At 35.2% G+C, this 15,945-nt stretch overlaps 1 protein-coding gene and 1 pseudogene across 1 annotated transcript; both read right to left on the bottom strand.

Annotated features, from left to right (window-relative positions):
* Positions 1-81: 81 nt before the first annotated feature.
* LOC130736812 (uncharacterized) lies at positions 82-9,156 on the bottom strand (annotated as a pseudogene).
* Positions 9,157-10,673: 1,517 nt separating this feature from the next.
* LOC130733569 (pre-mRNA-splicing factor SLU7-A-like) lies at positions 10,674-15,192 on the bottom strand. The gene is made up of 10 exons (XM_057585823.1): positions 15,033-15,192; positions 14,390-14,553; positions 14,177-14,289; positions 12,977-13,384; positions 12,716-12,851; positions 12,312-12,611; positions 11,883-12,099; positions 11,639-11,742; positions 11,241-11,309; positions 10,674-11,151 (listed from the first exon to the last, which is right to left on the bottom strand). The coding sequence occupies exons 1-10, from the start codon at positions 15,046-15,048 to the stop codon at positions 11,074-11,076; spliced, it is 1,605 nt and encodes a 534-aa protein (XP_057441806.1). The 5' UTR covers positions 15,049-15,192; the 3' UTR covers positions 10,674-11,073.
* Positions 15,193-15,945: the final 753 nt, after the last annotated feature.

Consider the following 15,945-nt stretch of genomic DNA (forward strand, 5'->3'; position numbering starts at 1 on the left):
GTTTTTAAGTTTTGTTTTTCATTATTTTTTTAAAGGTTAAAAAGCTGTTAAATTGATAAAAATATAGAATATATAGATATATCAACTGTAATTACATTGAGGAAGTTCATTAAAAACTTCATTGTACACAACATTTTTCGTATATTGTGCATATGTGTCGTCTTGCTCAACAATAAGTATCTTCAATCCCTTTGGTGATGTTACTCTTGACACCGCAACATATAGTTGATCGTGACTGAATACGGGTCTTGGCAAATATAATCCCACATAGTTCAATGACTGGCCTTGGCTTTTGTTGATTGTCATTGCGTAACAAACTTTTATTGGAAATTGTTTTCTTCTCAAGATAAAAGGCCACTTGGAATCATTTTTCGTCAGAACTATCCGTGGTATAAGCACTTTTGCACCAATGTTGCTTCCCGTTAGTATTTTTGCCTCTATTACCCGGTCTCCTAGGCGTAAAATAATTAGTCTTGTTCCATTGCACAATCCTAGGGCTGGATTGATGTTCCTGAGTAACATAATTGACATTACTTTTTTGAGGTCCAAACAATGGTTTGGATATCCGTTGAAACTTAAAGTATTCAAGAACTCTACCGGGTACATGATTTCTTGTTCAACTATGTTATCAGTTGCCTTGTCTATCTGATCTGAGCTCATGTATTGTTTTGTTGTCCCTTCAATCATGTGAATAGTATAATTATTGATGTCATCAACTGTATCATTCAAAGGTGTGAGGATTGCTCTTTCTCTGGGATAGTCTTCATTTTTGAACTGTTTCTGCAAATTTGGATATGTGCTATCAACAATTTGTTTAATTGAATCACATGTTGGCTTTAGTAGATACTGGCTTGGTATTTTTGTCCATGTTGGAATATCTTCACCTTCTCTACAAATTGTTGTTATTTTTCCATCACCAATCTGCAATATCCATTTGTTGAATTCATATGCCAATGAACTAAGTCGTGAAGATGATGAACTATCACTGACTCTCATACTTTTGGACAGCATAAAGATCTTGCAGTGGTCCCATAAGTAAGACCTGTTAATACATGATTGGACTATGTCTTGTCTTTGTCCTTTTGGCATTACAGGTAGTATTTGTCTGAAATCTCCCCCAAGAAGGGTTGTCTTTCCTCCAAATGGCTTGAGTGCTTTGTCAGGGTTCTTGTAACCAACAATGTCTTTCAATGTTCTATCAAGGGCTTCAAATGCCAATCTCTTAGTCATTGGTGCTTCATCCCAAATAATCAGATCTGTCTGATTTATTAATTGAGCAAAGGTGAGTATTTTGCTTTATTGAGCATGTACTCTCTTCAAAGATCCAATGAAATTTGAAATCTACTATGAGTTGTTCTACCTCTGGGTAGTAATAGTGATTCAATCCTTGAAATTAAGATAAAGAGGGGTGAAGGAGTTATATTTTTATAAGAATTAAATTATTTTTTTGCATAATAGGTTTTTATGTGTGTTAATTTTTTTCAATGTTTATAAGAATTAACATAAATTAATAGTGCAATACTTCATTATGGGAAAACAATTTCTAGATCAAAAATTATATTTTTTGGTTCAACCACCGATTCTCTCTTTGAAGTATCATGTTTGAAACGGGTGTGTTAAAGGTTAAAATTCTTTTCAAGAAAGCGTCTTATAGCGAAGTAATTATTTTGAAATAATATTAATTTTAAATTGGTAAAATTAACTATGATTTTTTTTTAAAATTTGGAATAGTTATGAAGTTTTATTTTTTTAGCAAATCATTAAAAAAAGAAAGTATTTGCAAAATACATAATAATCCTTTAAAAAATACATAATAGATTATATTCTAATATTTTAAATTATATAATTTTAATTTATTTTAAATTTTCCAGTTTGTTCTTTTAATTTAACAAAAAAAACTGGATCATCAACGTCAAAAAAGTAACAAATTGGATCATCAGATTCTTCCACTGAGTAATTATACTTGTAACATTTTAACTATGTATTTAACAACTTGACCGCGAAAATATAAAACTTAGTGGTATGGTACCTAGACATTGTGTTAAAGAAGGATAAGCCTAAAAAGTTATGATAAAATGATAAGCTTTTATGTATGATTCAAATTCACTTTATATAAGTTTCTATTTGTAAACTTTCCTGCTAATCAAGGTGGCGTCTTGTTAATAAAGTGAATTAAATATTTTTTAATGATATTAAGTTTAAATTGCCATAATTTTTTATGATTTTTTTTGAAATTTGGAATAGTTATGATGTGTTAGTTTTTATCAAATACTTTTTTTACGGCTAGAAATCATTAAAGAAAAGTATGTATTTCTAAAGTACATAATAACCCCTTAAAAAACATATAATTGATTATATTTTAATATTTTAAATAATCTAATTCATAATTTTGTTTATATTTAAAACACAAAAGTAAAAGATCAACAAAAGGGGAAAATCACGTGAATAGGGCTCAAAGTGAGAAACATGAAATTTATGGTCTATCAAATTTGTGGCTGTAAAAGGGGGAAATCAAGAAGAAAATTGAGCTCCTCTCTCCCAATTCGTGGTCGATCTCAACAAACATGGCGGTGTACTTTGATTTGTATTGTCTCTCCCTAACCCTAATCAATCCTTCATCTAATCATGGCCACCGATACCCACCATGGTAGGAGTGTAGATCTTTCTTTCTTAATCTTAGATTCTCGCGCCCAGCAAGCGAAGGGACAGAAAGAAAGGTTTAAATGGTCAGGTAAGGGCTTATAGTAAAGGGGAAGGAAACTGATGTCATTTTCTGGTCTCTTTCTCAGGTACCCGAGCGATGCAGATAAGCATCTGTTGGCAACACAGACTGGTCTATCCCAAAATCAGGTTTGTCCCTCTCCACTCTCAGCTTTCCACAATTCACCACACTTTTACATTGTATCTAAGAGGGAATCTTTACTCTGTTAATTTTAATGTGATTATAGTACATGATGAACGAACGGACCACATAAGAAAATGAAAGATAATCTGTTAAGGGAATGGAAGAAAAGGGGTCAGTTGTAGGTTCAGATAGAATTTGATTGGTTTTGGGTTTTTGTTGATTTCTCTGGTTTCATACTTACATTTGTGGTGGCGTGGTGAGAGATGATGTGGGACAGTGTGTCTTGGCTTCAACAGGAACCTGGGCGAGTTCATCTTCGACGACACCGCCGAGGTAACTTATCTCACCAATATTCCTAAGTATTTTTTCCGGTCTATCTCTGCATTCTAAGGAGTAGTTTCTTACAGTCTATCTCTGCATATTATATCTTGTTTTGTAAATTGTATTTTTTGTGTTGGGTTTTTTTATGTTGTTGATTTGTCTTATATAGATTAAGAATTTATGATATATTTGAATGATTCAATTGAATGAATATTATGTTTAGAAAAGAATAAGGTATTAAGTATTTAATTACCTGATGAAGCAACAACAAGCACAATTTTCTTTGCAGCCCTGAGCCTTGCAATGATTGTCCTATAGAGAAAGGTTTTTCCGGTACCTCCATGGCCGTAAACAAAGTAGAGTCCTCCTGTATTACTTGTCACAACATCTATAACATGATTGTATATTTCTCTTTACTGCTCATTTAGTAATGGGTGGCATCTTTCATGCTCCTCTTCTCATTCCTGAATATTGTAATTAAGCTCTTCTCGAATAAGTCTATTATCGAAGCCTTCTATTGTTGTTTTTTTTGGTAATGGCATTCCATCATAATCAATTAGCTGCTTTCCATTCTTGATCAAAAGTTTCTCAATTTCAATCAAGCAGTATGTCTGAATTTGTTGTTCAGTTAGCTGCAAACCGAAGTGATGAAATAATCGCCTTTTGTTGTAGAGCATGTCCTCTGACAACAATTGCCAATTCTTCTCCCAGAATTCCTTGACATTTGTCACTTCTGCAAAAAGGAGCAGAGTGACAAATAAGTCCCGCAGTTGGAAACCTGTTGCCCAATGCCCTGATTCAGCCAATGCTTCATTCAATTCCTTATCATCATCCAAGAGACCTAGAGCATTACATGCTTGTTTGAAAGATGCATGTGTCATGCCACCTACCGTCTTGATTTCTTCGTAGTTTTGTGGCCCCCGAACAATATTTAATAGAATTCTCAAGTAATATCTTTCACCTGATGTTGGGTGTGCATAATAAATTCTGCCAATTGTGGTTCCGACCTTCCTTATTTTCCATATTTTGCTTTGTTTATCCCAAACAAATTTGGTGGGGAATTCTAAATATGTTAACTTTCTTGCATAGGGGTGGATTGAATTCATTCTCATCCATTCCGTGAACATAGTGTCTTCAATTCCTTCTCTTGTAATGACATTTGACAATCGCTCTGAATCTCTTGAAGTGATCGAGTTCTCACCGGGCAAATGGAAGCTTAATCTGGTAACTGCCACAGTTCTGTAGTGTATATCAAAATAAAAAATTCTCCAGCATGCCTCACATGCGGAAACATACCTGCATATAATATTTTCAAGTGTTTAAAATAATTTTTTTTTGTTAATCAAAATTGACATTGATAATTAGCATAAATTTAAAGACTTAAACAGATGAATATACCTGCAATCCAAGTATGTTTTGATTTCATTAACTTCTGTTATCTTGAGTGGTGTTTGTGTGTTTTTGGGAGACACATTATCTTCTATTAGCACAGTTGCACCATCAGGGCCTTTGTGGATATATTTAAAAAGATACTTTATGGCTCTTGACTTGTTGCACCATTCCACATTTATGTGTGCTTAAAATCTGAGTAACAAATCTCGGTTATAAGGAACGACATAGCGGTTGTCTAACCTGATGTCTCCTTTTTGGACATGTCTTCCATCGTCCCTTCTTTTATAGGTAGGAAATCCATCCTTATCAATCGTTGTTTCAGGGCTGTACCTTTTTGGATAATTTTTGCTGTAAAAACCATCAACCATGCAAGGTGAATTTTTGTTTGCTTCTCCACATGGTCCATGCACCATTAACTGTGTGACAACATTAAAACCCTCTGCATCTTTTGTTTCAGATGGTAATTCTGCTGTTATTATCTTATCTATGTCTTGTGCTGTTGGGTACTTATTTTTCTGATGAAGCCATTGAAGAATTTGAGCAAGAGGAAGTCCTCTCTTTTGGAACTCTATGGTGTATAATGCTGAAAAAGAAAATATTAGATTAAAATAGAATGTCCATTTTATTTGTTATACAAACACATATATGTATATATATTTATAAAGAAGTGTAATTTGTTTTTAAACATGTATATTTAATGACAATGATATTCATATGTATATATATATTATTAAAGAATATATTATTTAAATTATAAAATATTGTTTTAACTAAGAATTTTAAATACTTAATAGGGATAAAAGGTATGTGTAGTGTAGTGTAGTTGATGGAGTTAAGTTTAAAAGTAAGGATCTTTACCTGATATTATTTTGTCAAAATGTTGTCCTTGCACTACGTGTTTTATGAGTTGATCAAGTTTGAGCTTGAAAACTCTAGTGATGATGTCTGGTCTGGATTGAGGGAGTTGTCCCAGAATTTTATCAAGCATATATTGGATCTCAGGCCATTTTGGATTAGCAGTAAATGTCATGAAAATATCTGGATTCCCAAAATGTATGCATATGGCCATAGCATCTTGATAGTTTTGGACCATATATCGTGGCCCGCCTGTAAAAGATGAGGGCAATACCATTCTTTTACCAGTAACAGCCGCTATGGTATCTCCACGAACAACTGCATCACATACATTCTTGTACAATTCGGTGCGTAGCTTTGTTTGATTTTTTCTTACCCATCGCAACCGATCTTCTTCTATAGCTGTGAAAGCATCAACAATATATTGTTGAAATAATCTTCCTGCAGAGATGAGAGTCTTTCCTTCCAAGCTTCTTTGTTGTATTTGATATGCATAATATTCTCTTATTGTCACATTCTCTCGCTTTCTTCCATTCTTTTGAGAATATGGAATTTCCAAGTGAAATCCATCCTCACCATAGGGAAATAACAATGGGTACTGCATGGCCATCAAAGAAGGATGTAATTCAGTTATCCTTTGGAACCCCATAGTTTTGTGTTTTATTATTACATCTCTTTTTCCATTAGAATTTCCAAAATCTCCAACTATAAGAGCAGCAATTTCTGATGAAGTTGGTTTGCTATATTGCCTTGATTCTCTCCTGAAACAAAGAAATAATAAGAAATGAGTAATATGCAATAAGGACAATTTTTTTTTTCTAATGTGATGAAAAAATGACATACTTGTTGAAATAGCCTGTGACAGTTGCCATTCTTTTCTTGTAGGATGTTGAAGTCTAAGGCATGTATGATTTGAGTGTGTTTCAGTTGTTTATATAGAGATATGCAATAGTGTAATTCAATTATTTCAAATTAATGTAGGTAGATGAATAGGCTGTTTGTATTGCCAAGTTTTATCAGTTTTTGCAGGGTGGTTCATTGTTTTGAAATGGCAAGTTATGGATTTGTGCAGAATTGATGAAATTGAGAGACAGTGTATTAATTTCAATTAACATTGTCATTGAAAAAGTGTGCTCAAAATTCCAATAGTGAGAAAGATTCACTTGAGTAGCTGAAGGGAATTCCGTTGGAATAATTTCTTTAATGTCACTATGTAGTATTGTAGTCAGTTTCATATTTGCCATTTTCATTTAGTGCTATGTAGTCAGTTTTATATTTGTACAGCGTATTAATTTCAATTAACTTGTTATTGAAAAAGTGTGCTCAAAATTCCAATAGTGAGAAAGATTCACTTGAGCAGCTGAAGGGAATTCCGTTGGAATAATTTCTGTAATGTCCTCATTGAGAAACTCATACGTGTGCAAAGTGTATTGAAATCTCTGTTGACCACATTGAAAAGTTAAATTCTGCAGTACAGTGAATAAAGACTAAAAAATGATTTAATTTAACTTAAGTAACTGAAAATGGAAATTAAAATAGATTGTTAATATGTTTAATGCAATTTTTCAAGTGTTTAATACTTATAGCTCAATGTAATTAATTGAAATGACACTATTTTTTCAAGTCTGCTTTACTAATATATATAGATAGGTGTGTGATAAGACTGAAAAAGAAAAATCATTGGCTAGTATACGAAAAAAAAAAGGAAAGAGCAGAAAGTGGAAAAAACGGATGGAGAATGGTGGTTTTGTAAAACCAGGGTGGTTTCTTCAAAATTGTTGTCGAGATGGGATTGGGCAGAGGCACTATCAGTACAGTCCTTGCTTGCACAGTGTTTGGCTGTTTGAAATCGAGGGGAATTGATTCACAGCACCGTTTAAATACAATTATTTTGTTTCATACGAAAGTAATTTAAATACAATTATTGGGACATGTATGTTTTTTTTTGTCTTGACCAAGGTATCCCACAGCCGACAGTCGTGAGACTAATCTCTCGTCCCACGGTCAGCGCACTAAGTGGTAGGGGCTGGCCAAAGAGTTTTTTCTATTCGGAAGAGTTGAGATTCGAACCCCAAACCACTTGCTTAAATGATGGAATGCTGAACCACTACACCACCTCACTTGGTTATTGCACTTAATTTCTTATATAAATTTTTTTTGAACCCTCTGAAAATTTTAAATTATACTAGCTAGTAGACTAAGTTTTGCACCTATTTGCACCAAAGACCCACCTATTTGCACAACTTTAACTTGTATAATTTCAGATGTATAAACATATTAAAGTTGTTTTTAATTATATTTTTACCGATATGTTCATTTGAAAAATTTGAACCCCTGACGGCCTTTTCCGTCGTTAATTACCGATAGTTTTTTTTCTCACTGACTTCCTGACGGTTTTTTAGTTGCTATCTTCCGTTCTTTTTTAAGTGTCGTTTTAGCACAAATCTCGCTAACTAAGATAGTGGATTGTTAGAGTATTTTTTCCCATTCTACTCTCTCACATCCAATCATAAAGTAATAAAAGCTCTCCAACCAAGATAGTGGATTGTTAGTTTTTTTCCACTCTCATATCATTTTACTACTTTCATTCAATCATAAAGTTATAAAACTCTTCATAGTTATTGAGAAAGGAGAATTTTATGGAAAATGTGAAGTGGAGTTAGTGAAAAAGTAAGGGTATAATTGACAAATTGTAATCTTAAAACATCAAAATGACAATTAAAAATGAACAAAAAAATCTTCTAAAACGACACTTAAAAAGGAACAGAGGGAGTAACAAATAGATTTTTCCATCGCTAAATTACAGACAGTTTTTTTCGTCACTAAATTACCGCCGCCTTTTTTCATCGGTAATTAATTTAGTAAGCACAAAAAACTCATTTTATTGTGAATAAAAATTTCGTTGCGAATAAAAATATTGAGGTGACATTCTTATATGCAACAAAAGGAGCCTTGTTTTCTTTCAAGATAACCATTATTTATATATAATTTATAAGAAAATGAAGAAAGTGGAGGAGAGTGAAGTGTGAGTAAGGTGGTTTGCAAACGCGTAGTCGATAGCTTACCAAAGACTTTTTTCGAGATACTTATACATTACCAACGGTTTTAGCCGTCGCTAATAAATTTTTGAATTTTTTAAAGCCAGCCATATTATTGGTAGGAGGCACTTTCAAATTTTGAAATTACTGACGGCTTTTCCCGTCGTTAATAAATTTTCGAATTTCTTAAAGTTCCAAGTTATTGGCAGCCGACAATTTCACATTTTGAAATTCCCGACGGTTTTTTCCATCGGTAATAAGTTTTCAAAATTTTAAGTCTACCAAGTTATTGATAGGAAAAAATATCAAATTTTGAATTTCCTGACAGTTTTTTTCATCGGTAAAGCCGTTTGTAATTTGACGGTAACTAATCCCACAAAAAAAATATTATCGTCAAATTATCGACGATTTAATCTGTTGTAAGTTTATTTTTTAAAAATAACACGCTATGAACAACCTGTAGGGAGATTTTGCAAGGGTTGTAGCCTTGTAGGACTGTCATTAATTCAGTATTTTCTTGTAATGCACATTCCATGACCAAGACCTCCTCCACCAAACCTTCACGATAGGTCACCAACACCATTGATCCAGAACCAGGCCAAGTCACCTCATGGTCACCTCCGGAAGTCTTGCAGTGTTACGATTGCCCAACCATAAGTCCATAACCACACTGTCCAAATCTGTCGGAACTCCCGAAAATCCCATTGCTCGAAACCCTTATGTCTCTTGAGAGAGAATCTCCACTACGTTGGATGTCAACCTTTCCGCCGATCAACCATTTCCTAGGAAAAGCCATTGTCAGAACCATTGACTCTCAAGGACCAAATTGACAAGTTTAGAGACCATATTAGCATCCAAGTTGCACTTAATTAGCACATCAGCCCCAACATTAACGCTAGTTGACGTTTGAAGCTACAAGGACTAACATGAGTGGCGATTTGCATCATCAAACAATATGAGAGATATTTTCCAAGTTTAGAAACTAATTTAACCAACACGCACTTTTAGGATAAAATTGACTATCACTCCAAACAATTGTTGTTTTTGTGCAAAAGTAACAAATTCACTCCTTTATTTTCTATTGTTGGCTCATTGACATGAAACTATGAAACTGTTTATTGAATAAAATATTATTATCTAATCTCAAGAACTAATGATGATAGTTATGTCGTGTCGATTTAATGCTAGAATTACATATATATAGATTACTCACCCCAGCATGAAAAAACATATCTATTCATCTTCTTGCGCAGTGGCTGCCTATTTACTGTCTAGTGGGGTTGTCCCCCAACATGAAAAAACATATCAATTCCAATTTCTCATTTCATATTACATCTGTCGTAATTATAGCCCAGTTTTACCAGAAGGAATTGATTAGCTATGCTGTAAAAGATGAGCTTTGTTTTGACTTGATTGCTCTCCATTCAAGTAAAGCATCAAGTTTGTAAATGCCCCACACGAGGAATCATTATGACCTTATCTTGTTTTAGCTGTTGGGAAAAGATAAAACAAGGAATTGAGATTTGAGGGAACGGTATAATTTTCCATTTTATTTTATTCGTTCTCTCTCATTAAGAACATATTTAGATTTGATAGCAGCCGATGTGATGGAATGATAAGTCATACTCCTTTTCTTCTTGTAACCAAAAAAAAAAATACTCCTTTTCTTCTAGGTAGATTGGAAAAAAGAAATCATGTATTTTGTCCAAACCCATATACAGGTCTTTTGATTGATCACGGCAACACAACGGTGGAGGCAAACGGAGCAGTGGTGAACAACACTCTAGCAGCGTCGCAATGGTGATGGCAATCGACTCCATTACTAAAGATGCAACTGCAAACAAATACACGGCAAACGACGCGGCAGTGAACAACACTCGATCAGCAGCAGTGCGCTTGGTGGAGAAAACGGAGGTGGTAATTGGTTGCGCTCCATGGTTAGGTGTGATTGGTGAGACAATGAGAGGTTAAAAAATCTAAAGAAAGAAAGAGGCGGATGCTTTCTGGAAAGAGAAAAGGAGAAGAAAGAAAAGTCATATTGCAAAAATAGTCATACTTTTATTGTTTTAAGAAAATTAAAGATGGGGGTGTTTGGTCCAAAAGAAAAGGTGTTACTTGCTATGCTACTCTTCTTTCTTTTTTTGGTCGATGGGCATAACATCCGAGTGAGAAATTCGTAAGAAAGAATATTTTCCTTAACTAGATTCTGACTTCTGAGCTCATCATTTAAGGCCATATTTTAGATAGAAAAACAAAAAAACACTACTACGTAGAGTTTGTGACTGTAGCCACTTACATGCCTACTTCACTTGAGATCGATCCACATACTATCAGTACAGAGTAACATCTGTATCATGGCTCTATCAAAGGTTGTGAATCTCAGGGAAGGGAGGATACATAATTGAAACGAAGTTGATTGATAAAGATACCAGGTCATTAAAACTGCCAAGTATTTGAAACATAGATAACTTGGCATACAAATAAAACTGTACAAGCATTAGAGTTCCACTCAGCTCCTCTTGTCATACTGCTCAAAGGATATCAAGGAAGCCGAAGTGATAATCCAATAACAAAACAACATGAAGGTTTATGAAAATGCAGGCCTTTTTGCCCTCTCGAACTTCAGTTCAAGAAATCCTTCATTGGATCATCAGAATGTACTTTCTTCATCCTGTATGCCTCCATATCCTCTGCAGTAACCTGCAGCATTAAAATGGTTTAAAAATCTGCAAAAGGGCATGCAGACAGATAATAAAAATAATTCTCAATCAGTGACACCAAAACTATACCTCATCGTTCCATCTAACATTATATTTACGCTTCCTGTCATCTTTCTCTTCTCTCTTTCTTTGATCCTCCTGTGAAAAACCAAAACAATCAGCACAAAATGCAGACATAAATGTCTGAATATTTCACCTCAAGTCCTCAACAAGATTGAATGCTCCAGAAAAGAAGAATCATGCTAAAAAATGAATGCCCATAGTCTAGAGCTAAACCATGCCATTATTATTTAACAAATCACATGCAATATTTAGTATGAGACAATGGTGTCTTACCATCAGTAATTAAGGACAACAAAGTTATTGGAAGGAACAAAAATTAATTGAGGTAGTATGTGAAAAATAATGACACTGAAAATTACCAAGGTATTAAGGAGCAAGTTATATGACTGATAGATTGATATTACCTTTTTGAGTGCATCTGCAAGCAATTTTTCATCCAGAACTAGGTCATCAGGGACATCAGTTCCCCATGTAGCCAGCCTTTTCTCCTCCATTGGTTTAGCATCCTCTGGACATATTCATCAAAAAAATTAAAAATTAATAACAAGATGCTAAATACGATCAAGCAAAATTATCAAACATGAAAATAGAAATAATTTGCATCAAAGGAAAAAGGAGAAGATAGAGACACGGTGTCAGCATACAAACCTGCAGCAGCCTCCTTACGGGCAATATTAGCCCTCATAAGGTCATTTGCAGCCTCAGCAGCCGCAATACCAGCAGCACCGGTACAATAGCTATTACGTATTGTCTGCTTGCAACACTTGAAGCCCCATTGGTGATCCTTCCACCAAGAGCCCCAAACAGTTGTGTGGTTGTTAATGTAAACATCTTCTTCATACTTGCTCCTGGGGACTGCTGCTTCCTGTTTGAAGCATCAGATAAATAACAATTAAATCTATCATTCTTAAGAAACAGCAACACCATGAAAGCGCTATCCTTATAGTTCAAACTAAAATCAATCGTAAAACTGAGAATTGTTAACAGAATAATTAAAAAGTCCAGCTAAGCATTTTATAGAAGATTTATACCACCGTTGCAAATGCTAGGCTATAAAATTTAAAATGTGTATCATACCTGTCCCTTAATAATTCTACCAGCACGATCATACTCAACTTGGCCCTCACTCTGACCAAGCAGAAGTTCTCTTGGAAGTTTGTCCTCATCAGCTGCATTGCCATACTTCTCGAGGATAGTATCCTTTGTTTGAGACTTCAATTTCTCCTTCATGACCTTGAAATTCTTATAGAGCAATTCAGCTTGGGATGGAGCTGCTTGCATATGAACATCTTGCCCCTTGTCAAATGCTTCCCAAGCATGGATGTTTAATTCCTTGAATTCCAAAGCTTGACCACTATTTCTATATTGGTTATCACCCTACAGTATAAAATCAGATTTAAAACAAATACAAGATAAACATGCATAAGCAGTAAAAACAAAAGTAGAGTTTCCTGTAAATTTAGATTTTTTGAGACAGTTACCAGATAAAACTTCTCATTTGGATCTGCATCTGGAAGAGGATCTTCACGCATTGACCTGGTCTTGGGATCATAATGAGCAGAATTGACCTCAAGATTAAGAAGATATTTTGCAGTATCCTCTCGAATACGTAGGTTCCTGAAAGAAAAAAGACAAACTTTCAGCTCCAATCCATCTAATAAAAATAATGAAAGTGATAATCTTAAGTCTGAAACCAATTAATTTGACCTTGCATTATTAAAATGGAAGTAACATAAAATTACCTCACAGTTCCTGTACTCCCACCACCAGTTGTACGTACTCGCTTCTCAACCTTTGCAAAATCCATTTGTTTGCTCTCATCAACCTTTGCCTCATCTACCCTTAGATCATCTTCGTCTTCATCCTCATCACTAGCAGAACCCTCACCATTTTGGTCACTCTTCTCCAATTTCTTCAGCTGTTGTTCCTTCAAGTACTTCTTTCGAGCTTCATCTCTAGCTTCATACCTCTCAATGACTCGAGCATAAGTTGATGCATCATACCCATTCCATCTGTCCCGTTTTCCATCATAGTCAAGCTCAAAAGTTTCTACCTTTTCATCAGGGGCAATGTGCTTGTTTGTCCACTTTGCTCCTGCTTTTCGTGGTCTTTCCATACATGACTTTGCATCATGTGTCATTGCACCACAGCTGTAAAAAAGAAGAATCTTTTAATAAACGAAGCAAAGAAAACGAGAAAAGTAATACAGTATACATAATTCAATAATTGATCCAACTGTTATGATATGCTTCGCCTCGTACTTGCATATTAGGGCTATTCTAAAATAAGCTCTCAAGAATATAAAGACAGTATTTTAAATTGGTTCTTATGCACTGCTGAATGGTGGTTCCAGAACACGTTCTTGAACCTCAACTGGTTCTGAACCAGTTATTATGTAATCCAATTCAACCAGTTCCCCAAACCACAGAACCAGTTCAGAGAATTAAAGAGCCAGGTCAATTTGGTTTTGTTCTTGTACAAAACAAGTAGTTTAGCTCATTTTGGCCGAACCAGAACCAGTTCAGATCGATTCAATTTTGTGCTTGAAGCTGAACCATAAACCAATCCTAGATATTATTACATATTTCTTATGAGATTTAACTTAACTAAATTATCCAATAAAATCAGCCAAGAAATCTGAAACCATGAATAGACCCAGGCCGGTAAACTAACAGAAGAATTGAACTATCCTATTTTGTGCAAGTTTACTTACTTTTACTAGTTTGACAGTGTGTTCACCTGCACGTTACCCTAAACCCATATAAGAGCTAACTGAAGAGTTTAACAGCTATGAACAAGACGCCAACACAGGAAAAATAAAATTATCGGCCTCTCAGCAACCAAATAATATATTTCATTTTCATGTTAAGTTGATGAACAAGAAGCATCTGGAGACACAACATACACACACACCTTGAAGAATAAGGAAAGAGATCACTTACTTCTCACATGCACCTTTCCTGAACTTGTCAGCCTGAAATGTTTTAGCACCTCTATCATACCATGATTTAGTGTAGTTGGGATCAGATTTCCATTTCCTTTGATGTTTCAAACTCTACAAGGATAAGAGGGGGAAAAACAAGAAGAATATGTCGGTTATCAGAATTTCATGCAGATAAACAATATATGAATAAAAAATTGTAGGTTAGACTTACAGGTCTCTCAGCATTAAGATACCAAGGCGCAGAAGACATATACTGCGGAATATGGGGATTGATTTCCTTTCCATCTTCGTCCACCTCAGCTGGAGCAAGCCCAGCTTTACGGGCTTCCTCCAACTCAATCTGTTTGCGATGATCCTCCCTCGACTTAAATGCCACTGCGATAAACCCAATAAAAGTTCAAAAAACATACACACACCGGATAATAATTAAGCTATAAGGAAAACTGGGGTAAGTGCATAGTCATGTTAAATTTTCCATAAAAAAACCACTCAACAAATGAGGATGCAAATTGCAAACAGTTAGTTCCTACCCATGAACCTAAACCAAATCAAAATTCGATCTATTCATGTTCTCCAGATTTTACCAAGATTACCATCTTGTTAGAATTGAGTAACAGCTATGAATTGAAAAACATGCAGGATTTCATCTGAATAATTAACAATCAATTGAGCAACAAAAAAAAAAGAGGAAAATCCCAATCGGTTAAAAAATTGTGCAACAAGAACTGAATATACCCGAATAATGAAAATCTAATGATAGAAAGCGGAATTGATGACTGAATGATACAAAGTACAAACCCTAATCAATGAGAAGTGCAAAAGAGGATCCAAATTGAAGGGAAAAATACGAGTACCTGATGCGGTTGCCATGGTGTTAACGAATCCGAAGATCTGAATACAAATTGAAGGAGAAGAAGGATGCAGAATCGAGCACTCTGATTGCGAATGAATTGATAGCGCTCAGGTTAGGTATCGAGTTTAACAAATGCAGTTTTTCTTTATGATAATGGCGGTGATTCTTTTTTCTAAACGACTGCGTTTTAGTTGTTCACTCCTTCCTCAAATATAGTTTGGGCTTTTTCCTAGAGCCGGAAAAAAAAGCCCATCTAATAGATCCATGCGGGTCCTCTTCAAGAAAATCTTAGGGGTGTTTCGTCTAGGGTTTTGACCTTAACGGAAACCAAGGGGTTTTGTCTAAGAAGAGTTCATTGCTTCACTGTGGGAGCTCCTTCTTCCTCTAGGGAAGCTGTTGGGATATTCCTTGGATCCTATCTTTCTTTAGATACCTTTTTAAATCTGGGAAATCTCACTCAATGAACACTAACACTGAACCTATGAGAGATCCAGCCACGGAAGAGTAAACGAATGTTCAACCCTCGAACAGCAAGCACCCGGGAGTAGATGACCATGTCGCCTTGGTAGAAGGAGGATTGATTGAGCTACAGAGTGAAGCTGAGAGTAGCGAGGATCTCGCACGCCGCACACTTGTTGGTAAAGCCATCACAGACAAGACACTAAACAAAACGGCGATGAAAACGATACTTGACAAGGCCTGGGGATCTCCTCCAGGGCTGCAAATGACAGATATGGGCCCTAACTGCCTCCTCTTCACCTTTCAAGAGGAAAGCACAGCCCAGTACATCCTAAAGGAAGGACCTTGGAGTGTTATGGGGAACCTTCTCAGCTTACAGCTATGGGCACCGCAAATGACTATCTTTGAAGTGAGATTCCATAGAATCCCCTTTTGGGTTCAGCTTCATGGAATCC

Source organism: Lotus japonicus, chromosome 1 (genome assembly GCF_012489685.1).
Source record: "Lotus japonicus ecotype B-129 chromosome 1, LjGifu_v1.2".
NCBI classification, from domain to species: Eukaryota; Viridiplantae; Streptophyta; class Magnoliopsida; order Fabales; family Fabaceae; genus Lotus; species Lotus japonicus.